At 45.5% G+C, this 22,859-nt stretch overlaps 2 protein-coding genes across 3 annotated transcripts in view; one reads left to right on the top strand and one right to left on the bottom strand.

The window, feature by feature from the left end:
• LOC310788360 (heat shock protein 75 kDa, mitochondrial-like) overlaps positions 1 to 9,021 on the top strand; it is a gene marked incomplete at both ends in the record, with an annotated part of 40,587 nt that extends 31,566 nt beyond the window's left edge. The window contains one exon of the mRNA XM_083649926.1: positions 8,920 to 9,021. Coding sequence (XP_083506052.1) covers positions 8,920 to 9,021 — 102 coding nt within the window. The remainder of the gene's footprint in view (positions 1 to 8,919) is intronic.
• A 4,819-nt stretch (positions 9,022 to 13,840) lies between these two features.
• Positions 13,841 to 20,546, bottom strand: LOC310787482 (MAPK regulated corepressor interacting protein 2-like). Of its 2 annotated transcripts, XM_083648917.1 has the most exons (6): positions 19,973 to 20,546; positions 19,758 to 19,827; positions 18,928 to 19,067; positions 16,476 to 16,519; positions 15,929 to 16,018; positions 13,841 to 14,207 (listed from the first exon to the last, which is right to left on the bottom strand). In XM_083648917.1, the coding sequence occupies exons 1-6, from the start codon at positions 20,034 to 20,036 to the stop codon at positions 14,193 to 14,195; spliced, it is 423 nt and encodes a 140-aa protein (XP_083505043.1). In that variant the 5' UTR covers positions 20,037 to 20,546; the 3' UTR covers positions 13,841 to 14,192. The 2 variants fall into 2 exon arrangements, with proteins under 2 accessions (XP_083505043.1, XP_083505042.1); XM_083648916.1 differs by lacking the exon at positions 16,476 to 16,519.
• Between the last annotated feature and the right edge of the window lie 2,313 nt (positions 20,547 to 22,859).

The raw sequence follows: 22,859 nt of genomic DNA, 5'->3' as shown, positions 1-22,859 counted from the left end.
TATTCACTCGACATCGTTACTTTTGTTTTCGCCGCTCAGCTGTATAGACGGTTTTCACGGAATGGTCAGTCCTGCACTTGAATGTTTTTTTTCTTCTTTTATGTCCATAGCAAACACTGCAACAGGAAGTGAGCGGGGGTTCAATTTAGAATGTTTTTGTTGTCAAGTTAAAACCGTCTATAAGTGGCACAAATCAGCCGGTGAGTAGGCTAAAGAGCAGGGAGATGTTATCTCCACTCCTTCCGCCTAGCCTACCCAGGCATTTGCGCTGTGTTAAGTCCGCGTTTGATCCATATTTGCGTGTGTCCTCCTAACGTTAAACCTGGCAAAACATCTCCTCTCATCATCCCAAGGAAATCCCTTGAGGGCAACAAAACGTCTATCGTTAGCTTTAGCTTTTAGCTTTCCCTGGGTGAGATGTGTTGGTTCACGTTGTTCTTCTTCTACCGTTTTATTCTTCTTCTACTGAACATATAGGTATTTTGACGTTGACTAAATAAACACTGCCGCCTAGTGGCCGCTTTTAGATATGAATCCAGATTAGTGCTTAAATCAAACACATGTCAAGTCAAGTTTTCAAGTCAAGTCAAGTCAAGTTTATTTATATAGCCCTAATTCACAAGCATGTCTCAGAGGGCTTCACAGAAAGTATGTCTAGCTAATTCTAGCTGACACAACAGTAACAAGAATATACAGAATAAAGATAACATTTGAACAATTGATAATATAGAAAATATAGGAATGAGGGGAGAGCAGAGGAGAGCGCAGGAGAAGGGAGAATAGCAGGGGGAATGTGAGAGAGTGATGGGGTGGGGAGGGTATAGGAGGTGGGGAGGAGCAAGAGGAGAGAGCAGGAGAGGGGAAGGGAGGGGAGGTGTGGGGGAGAAGAGAGCAGGGGGAGGGAGGAGGTGGGGAGAGAATGAGCAATATAGACGGAGGAGAGGGGGGAGGTGGGGAGAAGATAGGAATGTGGAGGAGGAGAAGGAGAGATGGGGGTGCAGGGGAGGGAGAGCCAGGGTAGAGAAGCAGGGGGAGCGTCCCACATCCCCCCCCCCCCCCCCCCCCCCCCCCCCAGAGAGGAGGAGAGAACAGAGAAGGAGAGGTGGGAGGGTGCAGGGGAAGGAGTGCAGGGGGAGAGGAGGAGAGAACAGAGAAGGAGAGGTGGGAGGGTGCAGGGGGAACGCGGGAGGAGGAGGCGGGGGAGGGAACAGACCTCTCCGCCCCCTCCTCCCCCCCCCCCGAGAGGACAGAGGGGAGGAGAGAGCAGAGAAGGAGAGGTGGGGGGGTGCAGGGGAAGGAGTGCAGGGGGAATGTGAGAGAGGGGAGAGGACAGGGAGGAGGAGAGAACAGAGAAGGAGAGGTGGGAGGGTGCAGGGGAGGGAGAGCAGGGGGAACGTGGGAAGGGGCGGCGGGGGAGGGAAGAGCATGGAAGGAGAGGGTGCGGGGGGGGGGGGAGTGGGAAATGTGGGAGAGTGGGGAACAGGAGGGGGAGGAAGGGAAAGGAGCGGGGGAAAGAGAAAGAGAGGGGGGGGGGAAGATCAGACAACTGACTACTCTAAGCATTAACCAGAGCTAACTGGGACATAGTATCTAGCTAGTCTACAGCCTAATCTGGCCTATCCTACTCTGCTCTAGTCTGATCTTTGCCTGAACACTAACAGGTCAGCCTTAGGCTGTAGCTAATCTATCGCCTACCTAAACTGTTCTAAACCAACCGGCAGCCCTCGACCAGTGATGAAGAGCACCGATGCCCCCCGCCCCGGCCCCCCCCCCCACATAAGGCGTGGGAGAGAAGGCCGGGCCGGGACACAGCGGCGTCCCCACACCCCCAGTGAACGCAAGAAAACCTTTCCACCAAATGGATTGCCCCAGTGACTTGGCTTGGCTGAGGAGGAACCTTGTGAGGTCGTTGTGCTACAGGGGCCCAGCAATGGTCGCCTGGGTAAGCCCACCCCCCACGCGACCCGCTCCCAGACCCGCCCCCAGCTAGTGACTGGGAACTGGGAGAGCAGGCCACGCAGGCCACGCGGGCCCACCCAGGCAGTGGACCCAGCGGCGGACCCCCATCCGGGGACTCCCCTCCGAGACAGGCCGAGAGATGCCGGGCTAAACCATGAACAGAGTTTTCCGGCATTGAAACTCTGTAAATGGTTTATTATGGAAATAAAATTTACAAGAGTTCAGAAAATTGAAAATGTAAAAAAGAGTCCAACAGAGGGATATAAAAATGTAGTTTTTAAATTATCATAAAATCAGGGAAGGGAGTTGAAAATGTAAAAAGTAGAGTCCAAAGGAAATAGAAAATGTAGTCTTTAAGTGTTCGTAGGTTTAGAGAATACTAGCTAAGAGGAGGGGAGGGGAGGATAAGAGTCAGAGGTGGTGATTAAGGGGAGGGGAGGATAGGAGTTGGAGGTGATGAGGCCGGGGGGGGGGGGGGGTCCCCCCTTCCCTTAGGCAGGCAGGTGACCAGGATGATGAGGATAGGGGTCGGTGGTGGTGAAGAGCCCGGGGTGTCAGACAGTAGAAGGAGTAGCGGGTAGATGGCCTAGAGTGACGACAGGTGGCTAGGGCGATGACGGCCAGACCTAGGGCTGCAGCGGCGGGGGTGTACGTCAGGCCAATGAAGGACACCTGAGGGGGAGAGAGAGAAGAGAGCGGGGGAGTCTGCGCAGAGGTGGAACTAACTCTATAGACAACAATAAAATTAGGTCAAAGCAAAATTTATTAGGATTTTTTTTTTTTTTTTTTTTTTTTGGGATGACTAATACTATACTGCTAATTCAGGTCTAAGTACCACCTAACACCACTGTCAATGATTCAGCCCTGTTGATGCGGACCGTTAATCATGACCTACAACAAACAAAACTAAATTAGGTCAAGTCTAAGTTTATACTGATACTGCTGGCTTGTGATTGCCCGCTCAGCAGTTCAGGACTAAGTTTATTCACCAGCTATTAGATTTTGTATCTAAGCTACTGGGTCGACTGATGCCATATTATTAAATTAGGTCAAGTATAAGTTTATAATGATATTGCTGGCTTGAGACAGCCCGCTCAGCAATTCAGGATTGTATGTACTCAAGAGCTAATAAATATTTCTAGAGAATGACATCATCAAACACAACTATCAAGCACAACCAAATGATTGGGAGAATAAATGGGTTTTGAGTCTAGTTTTGAAGATTTCAATGGAGCCAGCTTCCCTAACTGACAGAGGAAGCTGGTTCCAGAGATGTGGAGCACGGTAAGAAAATGCTCTGCTACCTGCTGATTTTTTCTTAATTTTAGGGACGGTAAGATAATTACCGTCCTGTGAGCGGAGAGTACGCGTGGGAACATAGGGAATGATTAGCTCAGATAAGTACGGAGGTGCGAGCCCATGCAAAGATTTATAGGTTAACAGAAGCACCTTAAAGTCTGATCTGGCCTGAATTGGGAGCCAGTGGAGGGAGATTAAGACCGGAGTTATATGATCAAACTTCTTAGTTCTAGTTAGAATTGTAGCAGCGGCGTTTTGCACGAGTTGTCATTTATTTGTGCTACAAAGTGGAAGGCCAGAGAATAAGACGTTACAGTAGTCGAGTCTAGATGAAACAAAGGCGTGTATTAAGGTTTCGGCATCCGTTGCATTTAGCAAGGGACGGATCTTTGAAATATTGCGGAGATGAAAGAAAGCTATTTTAGTGATATCCTTAATGTGAGCATCGAATGACAGAGTAGGATCAAAGGTAACACCTAGGTTTTTCACCTTTGAGTTTGGAGTAATTACGCAGTTCTCAATGTTCAGACTAAGATCAGTGAGAAATGGAAGTTGGGTTTTTGGGCCAACAACTAGTAGTTCAGTTTTGTTGGCGTTTAGTCGTAAGAAATTATTTGACATCCAGTCTGTAACAGCGATTAAGCAGGATTCAAGATTAGCGAGCTTAGAGCGATCGTCTGGTCTAATTGGTATATAAATTTGGGTATCATCGGCATAACAGTGAAAGTTAATGCCATATCTACGGAAAATTTCGCCAAGAGGCAGTAAGTAAACTCCAAAGAGTAAGGGACCCAGGACTGATCCCTGCGGTACACCAAACTTCACTGAGGAGAAAGTGGACATGATATTTTTATATGAGACACAGTGTGTCCTATCAGACAAATATGACTTTAGCCAGGATAGGGCAGTGCCCCGGATACCTACGTAGTTAGATAAGCGGTCTAGGAGGATCTTATGATCGATTGTATCGAAGGCTGCGCTTAAGTCTAATAAAATGAGAAGAGAGGAGAAATTAGAGTCGGACGCAAGGAGAAGGTCATTGGTTACTTTTGTAAGAGCAGTTTCAGTACTATGGAGTGATCTAAAACCAGATTGAAAGGGATCGAGAAGTTTATTATGTGAGAGGTAGTCAGTTAATTGTGTCGAGACTACTCTTTCAAGAACTTTAGAGAGGAAGGGGAGATTTGAGATTGGCCTGAAGTTGTTAAGAACCTCAGAATCAAGGTTTGGCTTTTTAAGTAGAGGTTTGATTACAGCAGATTTGAAGGAGGTAGGGACAATGCCAGAGGAGAGGGAGCTATTGATAATGTTAAGTAAGGGGGGCCTAGTATTGGAAGGAGTTCCTTAATCAACTTTGCAGGGAGAGGGTCGAATAAACAGGTTGTGGATTTAGATGAAAGTACAATTTTTGAAAGTGCATTTAGAGAGATAGTCTCAAAATTCGAGAGTATAGTACTCTCGTCTAAGGTTCTAAGGACAGGGCTAGGAGAGGGGTTAGCATCCTTTGTGAGTAATAGAGAGTTGCTAATTTCATCTCTAATACAGATAATTTTACGGTTAAAGAAGTCAAGGAAGTCATTAGCTGTAAATGGAGAGTTTGTATTGGGGGAGGGTTTGCGAGTAAGATTTGCGACCGTGTCAAATAGAAATTTAGGATTATTTTTATTAGTGTTAATAAGATCTGATAGGTAGGAGGCTCTTGCAGCGGAGAGCATACATTTGTATTTTAGTAGGCTATCACTCCAAGCTAGTCGAAAGACTTCAAGCTTGGATGATCGCCATTTACGTTCTAGTTTTCTGCATATTAATTTTTGTGCGCGTGTATCGTCAGTATACCAAGGCGAGGGTTTTTTAGGGCGACGGATTTTAATACGTAGAGGTGCGATAGAATCCAGCGAGGCGAGTAAGATTGAATTAAATTGATTTGTGAATTCATTAATGGAGTCGATCCGCTCTGGGAGAGAGGAAAGCGGCCCCGATAACAAATCAGCGAGTTCAGTGGGAGTAGAACTATCGATACGCCGGGCGGTGTAGGTATCGGCTAGGTTTGATTGCCGGAGGGGCAGGTCTATTTTAAATTTAATGAGATAATGATCTGACAGTGCTGGAGGGTATATCATGACTGACAGATCTGAGACGTTAATCCCACGAGCGAGGACGAGATCAAGCGTGTTGCCGTTAGAGTGCGTTTGTTCATGAACCAGCTGAGCAAAGCCAAGGGTGTCGACTAAAGATAGAAAGGCTTTGCAGAGTGGGTCAGCTTTACGGTTAACATGAATATTGAAATCGCCAATGATAAGGATACTATCCGTGCGGGTTACGAGGTCAGAGAGAAAATTGGAAAATTCATCAAGAAAAGATGAATAGGGCCCAGGTGGGCGGTAGAGCATAACTAGGTAGAAGGCTCCGAGGCCAGCTATATTAGAGTGTCTCATAGTAAGTATCTCACAAGATAGGAGCTTATACTTTTGATCCTGCAAAAGACCTAGATTTGAGTTATAAATTAGGCCAACAATAGCCATTTCTTGACATTCTGGCAACATGCGAATTGTCAAAGTTAGGGGGGGAGGCTTCAATGAGTGGAAGAACAACGTCCGGTTTTAGCCAGGTTTCGCATAATCCCATAACGTCAATATTATGTTCAATGATTAAGTCATTGACCAGGAGGGCTTTATTGGTGATTGATCTGATATTAATGAATCCAAATTGAATAGATTTATCATCAATGTTAGTTAATTTAGAGCATTCGATACCAGGAGTAGATTTAATCTCAATGAGGTTGGTGTTTAACGTTTTGGGGGGTGGACGAGAGCGGCGTGAGGGGACGGAGCGACGAAGAGAAACTGTGTTAATTTGAGAGATCGTGGTATAATACGGAGACGGAGCAGCGGTGGTAACAATCGGATTAATAACAATAAGGTTTGGGTTAGGATATTGCAGAGCGTTTATGGGTCGGTTACTAGTAATAGTAATAGTGCGGCGCGGACGGAGCACAGTCTGTATTGGATAGACTAAGTTAATTAAACTAGCAGACTCCATAACCGCACAGGTAGAACTAACAGGCTGTCTAGCAGCCTGTGGCCCTGCATGTTGTGGGTGAAACTGTCAATCAAGGATAGCAGTCTGGGTTTGCCGTAGGCAACTATCCAGGTTTTTTGATAAAGTGCTGGCGCCCAATGGGGTAGGGTGGATGCCATCCATCTTAAGCATGCCAGTCATGCCTCTAAAGGAGGGCCAGTTATCTGAGAATAGGTAGCCCTTATCAGCACAGTGTTTGGCCAGCCAGTTGTTGAGCCAAAACAGCCTGCTAAAAATGTCAGAGTTAAGTGTGACAGGGAGGGGACCAGAGACAATTAATGGATGCCGACTCATCTTGCTAGCAAAAGCACAGGTCCTAGTTATGCTGTGCTTTGTGATCTCCGATTGTTTAAACCTAGCATTGTTGGTGCCAACATGTAGTATGATGTTGTCATGGGTAGCCTGGGTAATTGTCTGTCTATGGCTGTTTGTTAGCACCCTAAGAGTAGCTTCAATGTCGGGTACTCTGGCCCCGGGCAGACAAACTATCTCGGCTGGTGTGTTAAGCTTGATATTGCGGGTTATAGAGTCTCCAATCAATAGAATAGAGGGTTTAATATTGTCGGGCGGAGCGGACGACGCAGCATGCTGAACAGGAGAGTTAGCAAGCGGCGTGAATCTATTCCGAATCTCAACCGAAGTGGTTTGTTGGGAAACGGGCTGCACAGCGGCGGGCTGTGCACGTTTAACGCCACGGCAGCGTGATACAACTGTAAACCCATCATCCACAGACTGTGGGACCAACGAGACATTGGCCGGGTTGTTCTGGTCGTGCTGCGGGCTAGCATTAACGGGGGCACCAGCTGGACCGCAGCTAGCATCCTCGCTTAATTCACAATGCACATCAGCTACTGAGGTACATTGTAAATTATCAGGGAAGCCGGTCTGGTTAAGTGTAACAAGACTATCATTAGGTGACTGGCGTTTATCGTTCTCTAGTTGGGAAACACGATTTTCTAATAGATTAATCATATCTAAGAGAGAGTGGATAGTAAGAGTTGGATCGATCTTACCCGATTCGGGAGGAGGATGGCTGGCGTTGGCCATGTTAGGAGCGTGTCGTAGTGCTGCGGCCAGAAGCAGCTCACGCCGTTGCGGTGCCCGGGGACCTGAGGCCTTGGGAGCAGAGGCTGGTAGCCTAGGTTGACGCCGGACCAGTCCGGGCCAGTCCGGGGACCTGAGGCCATTGGGAGCAGAGGCTGGTAGCCTAGGTTGACGCCGGACCAGTCGCTCGGATGTTGTGGCTAGCTGTTGCGCGATGAGGGCCCGGGCTACTGAGGGAGTTGGTGTTGAAGTAGCATCAGGCAGCAGCTTGAAGAAAACTTCATCATCCGAAGGAAATGAGCGTGATTCCACGGATCCACTAAGCGTCGTCATATTGAATAGTCCCGTAGCATGGTGATTATCCGGGGGGGAGAGCGAGGGCATTGTAAACAGTTTAGCGTTAGCTGCTAGCTGGTGGCTAGCAGCTCTTGTTTACGTTAGCCTAGCAGGCGGCTAGGCTAACGTTTAGCGATAGAACGGTTGTTTCAGATGTCCGCGGAATGAGAGGGAAGAGTTATTGAGTAGCGATGTGGATATCGCAGGCAGAGAAAAGATAAGATAGCAAAAGGTAGGCGTCACATCAATACTATGCTAGTGTCCTCTTTGAAAATCGAACTGGTGGTGTGGTTCAGTTTGTGTTTCATTCTACTGCCCTGCAACTAATTATTATTATTTGTGTTGTAAAGAATAGCCATGCTTATCTGTATTCTGAATGCATGTATCCTTTGTGAGGTTTGACAACATTTTAACTGGTTTAACTGCTACATAAATAAATGGCCATGTGGTCATTTTATATAAACTATAAATAGAATTGACAGAAAATATGCTATATCCTGATATATATCGATATCGGGATATGAAATGACCTGTATCGGGATATGAGATTTTGGTCATATCGCCCAGCCCTACCTGCTCGGCCCTATCAACTAGTCGTGGGACATTACCAGTGGGCCAGCCCACCCCCTTCCTGCTGAGGATGCGGAAGTGAATTGAGTAGCTGTAGTTCCTCGAATGGCCACTAGGCGTCGGGGGCAGTAGGCATTCCCCCCGTGTTAAAATGCCTTTGTAACATGATTGTAACATTACTGATTTGATTACTGATTTGTAACATGATCTTTCCAGTTAGGGGTGAAAGATGGTTTTGGTCTATAGGCCTATAGCTAATTTCATCTTTTCATAACAACTCTAGGGGGGTCATTTTTTATATAACTGGCCCGTTTGGAGTAAAATAGATGATGGAAAAGGGGGTGATTGACAGATCGCCTGTCCAGTGATCATGCAGCTTGCCGATCACGGACCAATAGCAGGCGGAGCTGCGGCTCTGGGAAACTCCCATCTCACGTGAGGTGTGGAAGGACTCAACCCATTCCCTCCCACTCTGCTGACGAAAAATCAAGATGGTGACATCCACCATTTGAACTCTGCCAGGAAAACGAAATTTAATGGGATAGATACGTCCATATTATTTATGTCTATGGACATTACCCTTTAGGTGGGCTGCTTATTGATTTTTCCTTTAACTTTGTCTGCGTGTTGCAGATCTACGACAATGCCATGATCGCAGCAGGCCTGAACGACGATCCCAGACCCATGATTTCCCGCCTCAACGAATTGCTGGCTAAAGCCCTGGAGAAGCACTGAGAGCTTCATGCTGACATGTACAGACTGCCTGGGCTTTGATGACTGTGGCCCATAGACTCAAGCATTTACCTGCAGGGCTACTAAGCAGGAGCCCCCTCCATTTCCATACAACACTTCAGCCAGAACATCACTTCTTCTGCCCCTCTTATTAAAACTGTCCAGAAGATGGAGTACGTCATACTCTCTGAAGGAAAGCACGCCTGTGAAGCTCAAGTGGAGAGAAGATGGACTGCTGGAAGCCGTCCAGAGAGCGTTTCCACCACCAACCTTTCTTATTCATGCTGTGTTCAGAGATGTTTCAAGAGCAGGTTAGACATCTGGTGATAATATTTAGAAGACTGCCATAAGCAGAATCATGGTTAACACTTGCTGTTCCCGTGCGACTTTTATTAAAAGACCGGTCCCGGGACACAAAAATCTAAAATTACCATCGGATTTTCAGAAAAGGGCTCACATTGTGATCTGGATTCTACATAGCCTGTGTGCAGTCCAGCCACAAACAATGTAAAGAGATGAGTAGAGGGAAAGCTGGAGAAAGACTCAAAGAAACGCAGGCACAGGAGATGAAAAAATATATTTTTCAGACAAAATGTGGGTGCACATTAAAGAGGCTACAGGCAACTTTTCAATTTCCCCCTCGTTGTCCCCTCTAGTGTTTCCAAGTGGTATTGTTTGCGTTGCAAAGACAACCGGATAATCTTTTGCTTGTCAATGTCACATCGCACACTGTGCACAGTGTATAATCGGTAGCTGGTACGGATCCAGTACTGACATTAGCTACTGATAGATCCAGTACTGACATTAGCTACTGATAGCGCCTCTTTTGGTTGTGCAATAGATGACGCAGACGCACTTCCTTTGTGCCAGAAATGGTGCCTTCTCTCTCGTACCCAGTGGCAGATACTAGCTTTGCATAAGTGAAATAATAATGTGACTATAATAGTGATAATATAATCGCCGATGTCACTTTTCTATAGCACAATCTACATAATACTTCAGAATAATTTAAAGCAAAAAAAGTTGTCTGTAGGCCCCCAAAATGTGTGGAGTTGCTTTTGTAATGTGGCTTTGAGACTTGACCCTGGTTGCAAATGCAAGACGTTCTGAATACCAACTGTTGAATAGAGCTGTTACTGTTTTCGCCTCTGTCTTATTTTGTATGAATCCACCCAAAAACGTTTAGCTGGTTTTTTTTCCACAAACACACCCTCCCCTCGTTATGTTCGCTTTTGCGGTTTATGAGAAATTAGTACATCACCTAAAATATAGGAATGTTTCTTGTATAATATATTTAAACTGGCTCAATGTAAAGACAATTTCACCTCTAAGTGTAATGTATACTGTATGTAGATAGTCTATTAGCTGAAAATGTCAGTTTGTCAGTGCTCAAATAAGGATTCACATGCTTCAATAGTTGGTATTTTTGTACCAATGAAGTTGGCTTAAAAATGAAATTACATACAATATTGTGATTAAACTGTTTATGGAAACTCTTGCAAGTGTTTTGTTTGCATTACCGTTTAACAGTGTTGGGGAGGAGTGAACTACATGTAGTTGAACTACGTAGTTAAACTACTTTTTGGTCATTTTTGTGTAGTTTAAAGTCCCTGGAAGCCAAAATCCACAAAAACCTAACTATTAAATTTAGGGTCTTATGTGAGTAATTGTGTGCCTCAGAAAAGAGAGAATTACTTTAAACCCTAACCCCAAAAATCGACACTTTTCTACAAGGTCTGGATTTCCATTTCCTCACTGAAGAGAGCGGTGCGCGTGGTGCTAAAATGCATGATCTTATTACGTCATAAGATTTAATCGAATCACACACGCACGCGCGCACACACACACTGACACACACACACAGTAGTGCTGTGCACTCGCAGCGCAGCGGCGAGTATGTTCGCCGAGCAACGCGCGAACACACACACACACTCCATCTCTCTTTCCTTCTCTCTCGCTCTCCGTTAACGGAGAGAGAGAGAGAGGAAAAGACCTGCTGCAGACGGGACACGCCCACACAGTCCGTGGGAGAAAATACACTCTAAAATCTAATTGATTGTCATGACTTTTGCCATGACTGTCAAACCTAAATTTATATACTTTGCGACGTTCATCATCGTTCAAATTTGGCTGGTGGCTTAATAACATAGGTTCCTGTGATGTGATGAACTCAAAATGCTAAATAATAAAAAAATATTTCTGGTTTCCAGGGACTTTAACTACACAAACTATAATTTTGGGGATTTGTACCAGGCTTACTGTGGGAGGACTGAAGCTTACATGGTAAACTACGCGTGATTTCTATTCGCACATAGGTTATGCATGTGAGCAGGGTGAGGGAGGCCCGGAGAGGTGGGAGAGGGGGGCCAGGAGATGGCAGAGGAAGAGCAGGGTGAAGGAAGGAGGCCAGGAGATGGCAGAGGGGAGAACAGGGTGAAGGAAGGAAGCCAGGAGATGGCAGAGGAGGGGATGAGGGGGTGGGGAGACAACTTCAAATCCCCTGCAGGAATCGAACCTGCACTTCAAACTGCATACAATGCAGTTGTTAAGGTGACTGCCTTAACCCCTAGACCATCAGCCTAGGTAACTTACAATGGATCTCTAGGCAGTTTTGTTATGGCTTTCCCAATGAAAGACTTGAAAAGGTTTTAGTGTCCGTACCGGGATTCAAACCACAAACCTTTGGGTTGGAAGGCATGGTCTTTCACCACTGGACTACAGCCCAGCTCAAACACACAGAACATGCAGCAAGTCAAATAGATGTGCTTAAGATTAGGGTTTTCTTAACCACGACCATACCCTAACCCAATTGATATGGTGGTGGTGGTGTGGGTATATATATATTTTTTAAATATTTTGTTTTCAATTATTAATATTATTATTTTCACATTTACTAATCATTAACCACTCTATTCAGGAATTCACCGACTAATCAGCAACTATCTAATGATTAACTAATATATTCACGAACTGACATGTATTAATCATTAAAGAAACAGTTAACTACTCTGAGTCTGCACTGAGTGCTCATAAGTGTCAAAATAGAAAACCAGATTCAAACAGGCAGAATGGTTCCAGGTCCATGTTTATCACCAGGCCGTTATTGAAAATAAGAATTTGTTCTTAATTAACTTGCCTGTTTAAATAAAGGTTGATGATGATACCATAATGTTAGCACAACAATACAAAACTCACAGCAACAAGTAGACCAGTGGTTTATTGATAGTATTCTGTGACATCACCACACAGACATCTTGGTCTGATTGTAATCAATTAACAGGTGATTAACAATCTAATTACACACACAGCCAATGAGCTGTGTGTAGTGTAAAGTGCCATATTGGTGGGAAATGCATGTGACATCATGGGAATACTATGAATAGACAAGTCCAAGTGAATCAGTTGTTATTAAGCTTTATACGAGGCGGACAAGTCTGTTGTGGCCTTCACCTTGTCAGTCTCACGTGAGCATGGGCGCCTGGCCAATCCCGGCGCTTGACTGCTGCGTAGGCGGACACAGGGCGTGGTTGTTGCGTAACCTATGTGCGAATAGAAATCACGCGTAAACTACACATCCCAAGCCGAATTGAACTGAATGTACCTGAAGGTAGCATGGCTTTCCTTAGTTCGGCCAAAATCCCACTGTAAAAGGTTTGACCTGTCTGGTTTTTAAAATGTTACATTTCAGCTGTCAATCAACATAAAGCTGGTGTGTGTGTGTGGGGGGGGGGGGGGGGGGGGGCGGTGTCATAAAGTCTTAAGGGTAAGTTGAATGGTAAAAAAAAAAAAAAAAAAAAAAAGATAAGATAAGATAAGAGCTCTTCCTTTATGTTTTTTTTTCAAGGTGATATTGCCCAAAAATCATATCTCTGTATTTTTAGGCTGAATGCTGATACACAATATAATTTATATCTATATTTTCTATTTTCTATTCCTTTAGCCACATATCACAGGTAGGGCTGGGCGATATGGACAAAATCAAATATGACAATATTTCTGACCAAATGCCTCGATATTGATATTGTGACAATATTGTAGGGAGGACTAATTGGGGCTTTCACAAAACACAAAAATTTACACGAGATTTTTTGTTAAATAATCATTAGTAATGTGGATATAATGACTAAGTGGGGAAAGGCAAATAATAGATACAACCGTGCTGTTATTGTGTGTAAGTAATACTGGCTGGGTGGTGCTTCAAGCCCATTCATTCATTCAAGCCAATCACGTTGCTTAAACACGGCAAACACCACTCAAACGGGACACCAAGTGACTTTAAACAAACGTACATTCAAATGAGAAGTGTGCAGACAGTTTACTGAGCCGCAGGGCACAGAGGTTATGTTGTGAAAACTTTGATAAAGAAGAAACTATACATTCTTTCCTAGTTTCATCCCATTGTGAGTACAATGTGTGCAAGTGAATTCAACTTCTATGAAATAGCTGTTATGAGCGAAGCTAGCCTCCTGTGTTTCTGCCTCCTTTTCCAGACCATGGGGAACAATGTTAAAGTGATGTGATGAACATCACAGGGCTTCCATGATTGGAAGTTGGAAACCCTCATTAGTGTCTTGGTTGCACCTGTGTTTTCCCTGCCTTTTCGACACAAAATGGCCCCCGGTGAAAAGGGTCTATTGGCATGTGATGCCCGGCTGGCTACTATTTTCACCCAGCTGTACTGTGTATGTATGCACTACCAGCCTTATTTAACCACATTATATCTTCTAAATTGTCTATAAATATATGGCTGTGATCTAGTCATTCTATGGAAAGTTGTACTGTAAGCAAATTCAAACCGAAAGGGGGGGAAATCAACACACAGTTTCTTGAAAATACATTCTTTACTGCATTTCAAAGTAGCATGACGTCTCTGTTCACATGTTAGTACGTTGAGCTTCAAGACTTGCTCCGTCACAGGATGTGTCGTGGTGGAGGTACCGTAGTTAAAAGGCTAAAAGGTTAAAAGAGTTCAAGTCAAGTGATTCTCCGTGGCTCCTGTGCCAGCGTCCCAGCGCTGTGCGTCCAGCAGAACCACGTCACACCTGCTGCTGCTGCTGCTGCCTCCATCAGGCCCCCACGGCCCCGCCTCCATCAGGCCCCCGGCCCCAGAGGAGCCCCTCACGACTGCTTGTCTATGTTCGCTAGGAAGCGCTGGGCCCACCATTCATCCAGATCTATGGGCACAAAGTCTGAGAAGAGGGAGGACAGGAAATCTAAATTAGTCAATAGGACAAAATTGGCAGCATGTTGTGTGAGTTCACCAGAGGACCTTGTCTGTAAAAGACTTGTGTTTTTGTCAACCGAGGACTTCAATCATCTACTATACTACAATCGATCATTTAAAACTACCAGTGTCACTTTTCAAAAGTTGGTGACTATCCCGTTTTACAGCAAAACTCTCCAACCATGGCAGACATATCTTCCTGGCTTGATGCTGCATCCAAACACAGACACAATCTGGAACAGTGGGTTAACTGCCTGGAGTCATCCCAAACTGAACAGTACTGAGGATGTTTGTGTTGGCACCAAAATGCAAATTCCCCTTGCTTAAATAATGAAAGCTGTCCTTGTGTTAACAAGTATTAACATAATGACATTTGATATTGTCTCGTTTGGATAATGAGGACTAAGCCATAAGGAGAGGCAGACAGTGACCTTGCTTCTGTCCAGACAGGATCAGGTGAGCAGCTGGACTGATGCTTGGCTGGCTGGTTGGCTGTCACACAGAGGTAACCTCCCGTATTGTCCATCAGGTTACAGCAGGTAGGCCTATATGGGCTGTTAGCATGTCAGACGTATCCCAGAGGAACATTGAGGGTTAAGAGGTCACCACACCTCAAGAACATTATCACACATGATCAAATGTGCCTTGATGTACTTTACAATAAGGAGAAATTCATACCCATATCAATAGCAAATCTTTCACCATTAAGGAATGCAATGTTGCATAAAACTAGCTGTGCTTCTACCTGTATATAATCAGGCTACAGTACGCCCGATGATATTAGGTTGACGAGATAAAAGTAAGATAAGAAGAATAATTCTATTAAATTAAGTAATGCTGGATTTAAAGGCTTATGAGTGTGGTAATCCAGCATTACTTAATTTAATAATTGCACAGCCTACAAATGACTGAAATTGGCAAACTTTGCACGTTGTTGGTGAGAGGTAACTGGTGGAAATACTCAACAACAGCCAAGATAGCGGTGAGTGTGTCATGTGTGTGTGTGTGTTTGTGTGTGATAAACGCAAACTTCTGGAGACACCTATTGCAGCGCAAACTACCACAGAAGCCGCTTTAGGTACTTTGCCAGATGTTTCTGTGTCTGGATGTATGTGACGTGTGGACAGACTTTGACACGCAACAGTGTCAAAACCGCAAGATGCAGACATGAAGATGGTCTCTAGTTTTATTTTATTTTTTAGATATGATTTTGTCCAGAATTTCCCTACGGAAAAGCTGTATTGTAGGTAAGAGGTAACAGTGTGTGAAACTATGATCAAAATAGTAATCTACAATACTACAATACATTCTCTAATTGTGTTTCACAAGTTTAACAATCAATCGGTTTGCTGGGGGCCCCTTGGAACCCCCTCAAGGACCCCCGGTGGTCCCCGGACCGCCCGTTGAGAAGCGCTGGTTTAGGAGACACTTTGTATTTCACTTCAGTATGGATTCATCATGTCTTGTGGGTTGGAGAAGTGTGCTCACCTGACACCAAATGTCATTTGGGAAAAGAGAGTGAATCTATGGGTAATAGGGGCATTCTTCTCTTCTTCCTTCTTTTGAGTTTTATGGCGGTTGGCAAACAGTTAGTGCATTACCGCCACCTACTGCATTATAACAGCTTTACACATTGTTCTCTGTTGCATGAGTATAGGAGAGGGGTGTGAGAGCAGCTGTACTCACTGTCCATGTGTGGGCTGGGGCCGCTCTCTCTGTAGTGGACCGGCCCCTGGCTGGGCCCCTCCTCCACCTGTTGCAACACCTCCTGCCACGCTGACAAAACAAACACACACAGTCTGTCAGGAACCACACACACAACCAGCACCAAACACACACACACACACACACACACACACACACACACACACACACACTGTCAGCAACCACACACACACAACCAGCACCAAACACACACACACACACACACACACACACAACCAGCACCAAACACACACACACTCTGTCAGCAACCGCACACACAACCAGCACCATTCACAATGCTGACAGGTCCAGTTCTATCAGACCCCCCCCCCCCCCCCCCCCACCTGGCACAGCCTGACTGAACACAAAACAAGTCACACTAAGCGTCTGCTCACTGTTACTTGTAAACATGGTGCTGCATGGCTGACATGCTAAATTAAACAGGCCACTAATGTGAACAGAAGACTAAAAGGTAGGGCTCCTAAAATAGGGAGTGTCCTTTTAAGTCGATACTAAAAAGGGACCTTACTCTCACGCCCGCAGTGTTGAATAGGTAAAGTCCACAAGGGCAAACTGCAACAAAGACAAAAAAGGTTGTATGTCAAATATTGCACCCTGTGGACTTTTCGCCCGTCACGTGTGTGTGTGTGTGTGTGTGTGTGTGTGTGTGTGTGTGTGTGTGTGTGTGTGTGTGTGTGTGTGTGTGTGTGTGTGTGTGTGTGTGTGTGTCTGTGTGTGCACGTGTGTTAACTCACATGGGGCCAACATTTGATCTTATCTTAGGCAGCTGCCACTAGGTCATGACTTTCATAAAAGTCAGAGGGACAAACGTTTGAGTCATGAAAAGAGTCATCTACACCATTTTTGCAGGAAAGGTTTCTTGGACAGAGAGACACACAGAAAGAGAGAGAGAGAGAGAGAGAGAATGAATAGGCTCTGCATGGCAGGGGTCGGGCCTAGTGTTTGTCCTTGTCCACTCAGTCACAAGGTTACTGAAGCTGTTTATGAGCGGCTGTGGCAGAGCTTCAACACCCACAGCTCACAGGACGCACAGACAACATGGACACATGGACGCAGAGACGTCTCCTGGAGTCTGAGGCCGGTCTGTGAATGTTCAAAAAGGCCTGCAGACTGCAAAGTGGGTCAGTGTGTAACGTTAGAGTTTCACCCAGACACAACCAAAGCTTTCCCCACTCAGACGCTTTGTTGTCTTTCCTCTGAGAGCCCTTTAGTCAAGGCCAGAACTCTGCTGTCGCTCCCTCAGCACGTGGACCAGCGTGGGGGTCACCAGGTTTCTATAGGTTCCTATAGAAACACCAGCGTGGGGGTCACCAGGTTTCTATAGGTTCCTATAGAAACACCAGCGTGGGGGTCACCAGGTTTCTATAGGTTCCTATAGAAACACCAGCGTGGGGGTCACCAGGTTTCTATAGGTTCCTATAGAAACACCAGCGTGGGGGTCACCAGGTTTCTATAGGTTCCTATAGAAACACCAGCGTGGGGGTCACCAGGTTTCTATAGGTTCCTATTCACCGTATTCTTTGCCCACACATGGACGCTTCCGCATTACGTCATTTCGTAATAGTATTTCCGTTTTGACTTGCCAAAAACCCCGCAGGCAAGATGGCCGCCCACACTCCCCTCCTAAACTGGCAGAATTACTCCCCCTTAAACTAACATATCTTGGCCAATAAGTATGTAACATACAAAATAAAACAACCCGTAATATCTTAATTTTATGTAGAATGCAGAGGACATGTAACTGTTTAGTTAAACTTGCATTCCAGGAATATTGTGCTCTAAAGATGACATTAGTGGAGTCGAGACTGTTTCGTCCTGAAACCCACATAGGTTGCGCCAGGCGTAACCTACGTGGGATTCGAAATAACGCATCCGAGATAGAAACGTTATGAATATAGCCACGTTATAAACAACAAACTAACGCTGGTGATCCGTATGGAAACAGTGTTACTCGAAATGGTTAAAAGTTATATCAATTTGGTAATTCAGTGGCATTTTACTGCCATATAACATAACTAACTAGCGGCTAATATTAGCCACAGTAGGCAACTAGCGCTGAACCAGAAGAACAAATACGTTTGCGTTGAACGCGGAAGAGAGAAAAAGTAGGCGTGGTGAATAAGGTGAATAGAAACTACTATGTTATAGGAGCACAGGAGGCGGGTGTGAGAGCGGAGCCACTTGAGGCGGCTCTCTGCTAGGTGCCTATCAGGGCTATCAGTGTCAGAGCAGCTGTAGGCGAGGCCGGGGAGGGGAGGGGAGCGCACCGCTGCTGGGAGGGAGGTGGGGGTGCTATTGTTCCCTCTAAACGCAGAGCAACATGGCCAAACAATGTCACTCACACCCAAAAAAAATTATATATATATATATATATACAGTATATACGTATATATATATATATATATAAATAGTTTGGGCAGCGGTAGATTCCCTGCCTACCAACACGAGGGTCGCTGGTTCGAGCCCCCGTGGTACCTCCCCAGCTTGGTCGGGCGTCCGAAGCTGCACTAGAGCCTCCTGTCGGTTGAGGCACTTGCTCGGGGGGGAGGGGAACTGGGGGGAATCATTCATGGTATAATATCGTGATCCTCCCATGCTCTATGTCCTGCTGGTGAAACTCCTTGCTGTCAGGTGAAAAGAAGCGACTGGTCACTGCACATGTATCGGAGGGAGCATGTGCTAGTCTACAACTCTCCCCAGATCAGCAGAGGGGGAGGAGCAACGGCCGGGACAGCAGGGGAAGTGGACAAGTACAATTAGGGAGAAAACTGGGGAAGAAAAAAGGAGTAAAAGAAAAAAGAAAAAGAGAGCAACCTCATTCACACAACAGCGAGTCAGTGATGTGGTGAAAGAGGTGGATGATAGAGTGAACTTTAAACGTGCGTCTGGGCGACGTGCTCTCAGGTTGCAGCCATGGTGCCACTCGTATTTCCAGTCAGGCCGTCCATTCATTTCCTTACCCTCATAGATGAAGTTGACGTTGTCCTCGTGCGCGGGGGTGAAGCTCTCCTCCCGCTGGCTGTCCACCGGCACAGCCGCCGCCGGCTGGTGGTACTTCTTCCCGTTCAGCCGGTTGAAAACGATCTTGGGTGCAGGGAGACTGAAGAAGAAGAAGAAGAAACAAATACGGTCACATGTAAATATGCTGCAAACTGCAGAAGAAGATGTGATTATCTGTTAAATATGCATTTATAAAAGAGGTGGTTATTTTGAGTGGGTTATTTGAGTTGGCAGCCATGATTCTGTCACACCAGGAGGCGTCTTTGTGTGCAGGCCTTGGGGTTTGAGGCCTAGTCAAACAAGGTTAGCTGGATGGAGTGGGAGATTGCAACAGCTGAAGGAACGACCTTGTGCCGCCTCGCCTCTCCACAAGGTCGCGCAAAAGTCATAGTTCAATGGCATGAAAACAGCCGAGCAGCAGAGCGTGAAGCTCGGTCTATAAATCTAACAGGCTTTCACTGATGAACTCCTCCTGTCCCCAGCTGATGACGTCCACTGCTGCCATGACACCTATCACACACTGACACACCGCTTCTGCAGACGGCAACTGAATGAGGCTGAAATACCAGTTTGACCTTTAAGAGGATGCAAGACAAACACCACAGCTAAACTATGAGGCCTAAGAGGAATAGGACGATTAGTGAAGATACAAGAGATAAATGATGCCATGAACAGTACAAAAAGGTCACTTAAACTCACCACAGACACATTATTTATCCGTAGAACAGAAGAACACTAGGAATATTAGATATCTTTCATGACAGAGTTGCATCAAAACTTGAATACTTACTCAGGCAGACTCCAGGAAGTTTGTTTGTGCTTGAAGTCGTTTATTTTGTTGTCAATCTGCTGTGTGGGGCCTGGAAAAGAAGACAATGCGTGCTTTAAAAAACATGATATATTGATGGTCTAGCAGTTGCATGTCATGTCATCATGTTGAATGCAAAGGGGTGTAGCCTATAAAGGTGTGTGACACTGTTGCAAGTTAGTTATTACAATACACACCTGTTACACCTGTTCGTCGCTGGGTGACCAGTTTGCTGGGACCCTTTGTAATTGTGTACATCATGCGTTGGCTGAATCCCCTGTAAACTTTCAGTATGGCACTAGTGTCAACTTCCCAGCAGGCTTCAGTGTGCAGTGTCAGAGGCACCCGCTGCAGATCAGGCCTGCTTGTAAAAAGGCACTTAAAGTCGGGATCTGTCGCGTAAAGAAATTCGCGTGATGGCTCCAAAAATGCACAGCGAGGACGGTTCAATGTTTTCCGCGGTTGATCGGGGTAAATTTGGCCTCAGGGTGATCCGCTCATTGCAGCGTAAGTCCCGGGAGCTGACATGACATGAGACTGGACACAGTGTTGAGTAACCTGTCAGGAAACATAGCCGTGCGTCGGGCTCCTCTCCGCGTAAAACCAGCACCCGGAGCGCATCTCAGCCAACCAGCGAGCTGTCCCGTGCTGCAGAGGTCCTTGTCCTAACCTGTCCTCTCCTTCCAGGCAAATCAGCTCGCTCACTTTGCTTCTTGAGGTGTCACAATGTCACACACACACACACACGCCGAAGCAGAGAGCAGGGGCTGCCTGTCATTCATAAGACATTGAACGCACACCGTCAAAACGCACCACTGCTCGACGTCCCTATACACGCCTCCCTCTGCGCTTTAAAGGGACAGTGTCCCCACCGGCTCAGCCCCAATAACACCGGGACACTGCTGGGGGGACTCCAGGAATACAGTGAGGAATAGTTTTTGTAAATTACCATTAGGCTACAGAATGAATAAAGCACAATTATAATATGGATTTCTTTACAAAATCACAGCAAACACGTCATATCAGGTGGGGTATTGTGGGACAAAAGCTTATCAAATTGGGGTCAGTAGTTCAGTCTCAAAGCGGGGTCCGGGGACCCCCAGGGGTCCTTGAGGGGATTCTAGGGGGTCCCCAGCAAAAAGGGTAATAATTCATTTTCACCAGAATTCCAACCATATAACACACAATGACAGAATGTATGACTATTTTTGGTCATGAGTTTCATACACTTTGTGTAATAAAACATCTAAAAGACAGGGCCACCTCTCCTGGCCCTGTCTTGCAGGAGCCTGCTGTTGGGCTGATTGGGTGCACCTGGCCCCGGTGTACTCATTCCTTCTCTCTCCCTCCTGACACATTTTGTTCTGTTTGTTTAATGTAGTTTGTGTTGTCTACTTATTTTCCCTTCGTTTTAGTTCAATTATTGTTTTAACGTTTACTTTGTGTATGTTACAACCTGGCTCAAGGAAGTAACAAATTGGGGGAGTCATACACCAAAGTAAAAGTTATGGTCAAACAATATATGAACTCTAAGAGAAAATAACTACAGTAAGCACAAACTACATTAAACAAACAGAACAAAATGTACAACCCCAACACCAAGACAGGGCCAGGAGAGTGGGTTGTCACAAAAGCTAAAATCTTATCAGACGGGGGACCCTGGGGCAAAATCTTATCAAATGGGGATCCATGGTCTAATTAATTTGTGTCCGTTTAGGGGTCCCAATTGCCATGAAAAAGGTTGAGAACCAACCACTGTATTAGGGGGTCCTGGATAAGGTGCCGGATCCCCCGTTACAACCTGGGACCATAACAGAGCTAGTATACTATCTCTGTTACAGAGATACAGTAGTATACTATCTCTGTTACAGAGATACAGTAGTATACTATCTTTGTTACAGAGATACAGTAGTATACTATCTCTGTTATGGTCCGGAGCTGAGAAGCCATGCCTCCACCTGCCGAACGTTGGTCTGTGTTTACACAACACACATGATGGTGTAGCCTACAATGCAATAATACAATACACCCCTGTTTACTATCCAATCAGATGTTGCCTTGAAAGCAGTGAAGCAGAGGTAAATAAAGAGGTGGGACAACTGTCAGTAGGTGTGACCTCCAGTTGGAGATCACGATGTAAACAAAAATCAATTATACTTTATTCATTTATGCATTTCCCTTATTCTTCCTTACATCAGTTTGATGCCTTGAATTTATGATACTTATGTCAGCTTATAAAGGTGGGTAAACCTCATTATGCAAATAAACAGGTGAGTGAAATGTTATGATGAGCGACCGCATGGTGATTTAAGTATTTACCTGATTATTACAATAACCCATTCTTAAAACTAGTCTTGCCTGCAAGGTAGGAAAATGTTGATTTATCTTGAAGGTATAGTCGGTGTAATCCTAATCGTTGGTCCAGGAGAGTTGGAGGTATTACTGCTGGTAGTAGGATACGGATATGGTTATTGCTCAGGGTTTAATGTGCCTGTAGGTGTTAAAGGTCCCATATTATACTCTTTTTAGCAGGTTATAACATTTATCACTGGTCTTGGTTATGAATTATGTTGCAAAACAAACAAACCACACCCTCAAATTCTTCTCTGCTTCTCCCCTCATGAACTATGCGCTGTTCTGAGTGGATGGGGATAGTCTGGGGCTTTTCTCTTTTCTTATTGGCCTGCTGAGATTTCTTGTGCCACATTTTTGAATTTTCCCGATCTTACACTTTGATAGTCTGGGGCCAAAAGCGTAGCACCACGGTCCTCCAGCGGAAACACACCACGGTGTTCCGGCGGGAACGGCTCCAAAAAACAATTCTCCTCTGAGAACAGGGCATTAATAGTAACGTAAATAAATGTGACGCACGTTATCTACATGTAGCTATGTATAGCTACAAATATAAAAGGAACTAACACCATATACAGTAAGACCATCTTTCTATGGGGACAAAGTGGAAACACCGGTCTTAGGGAGGTAGACCATGACCTGTCAGTAATGCGTGCCAGGTGACGCGAGGTTAGATGGGGATGCCATGGTAATGAGGCGCTGCTCTGATTGGCCGCCTGGGTGAAGGGGGGG

The sequence above is a fragment of the Poromitra crassiceps genome, assembly GCF_964638095.1.
Source record: "Poromitra crassiceps genome assembly, chromosome: 13".
NCBI lineage: Eukaryota > Metazoa > Chordata > Actinopteri > Beryciformes > Melamphaidae > Poromitra > Poromitra crassiceps.
Note: the sequence above shows the minus strand (reverse complement) of the source record. Positions and strands in the feature narration are given on the sequence as shown.

Bases quoted from the DNA above. Each gene is read 5' to 3' on its own strand.
- LOC310787482 (XM_083648916.1), bottom strand. From the start codon at position 20,036: ATGATGTACACAATTACAAAGGGTCCCAGCAAACTGGTCACCCAGCGA. The intron at 19,828-19,972 runs GTGTGTATTGTA...CTTCTTTTCCAG, and splicing joins GCGACGAACAGGTGTAACAG to GCCCCACACAGCAGATTGAC. The intron at 19,068-19,757 runs GTAAGTATTCAA...CTTCTTCTTCAG, and splicing joins ACTTCCTGGAGTCTGCCTGA to TCTCCCTGCACCCAAGATCG.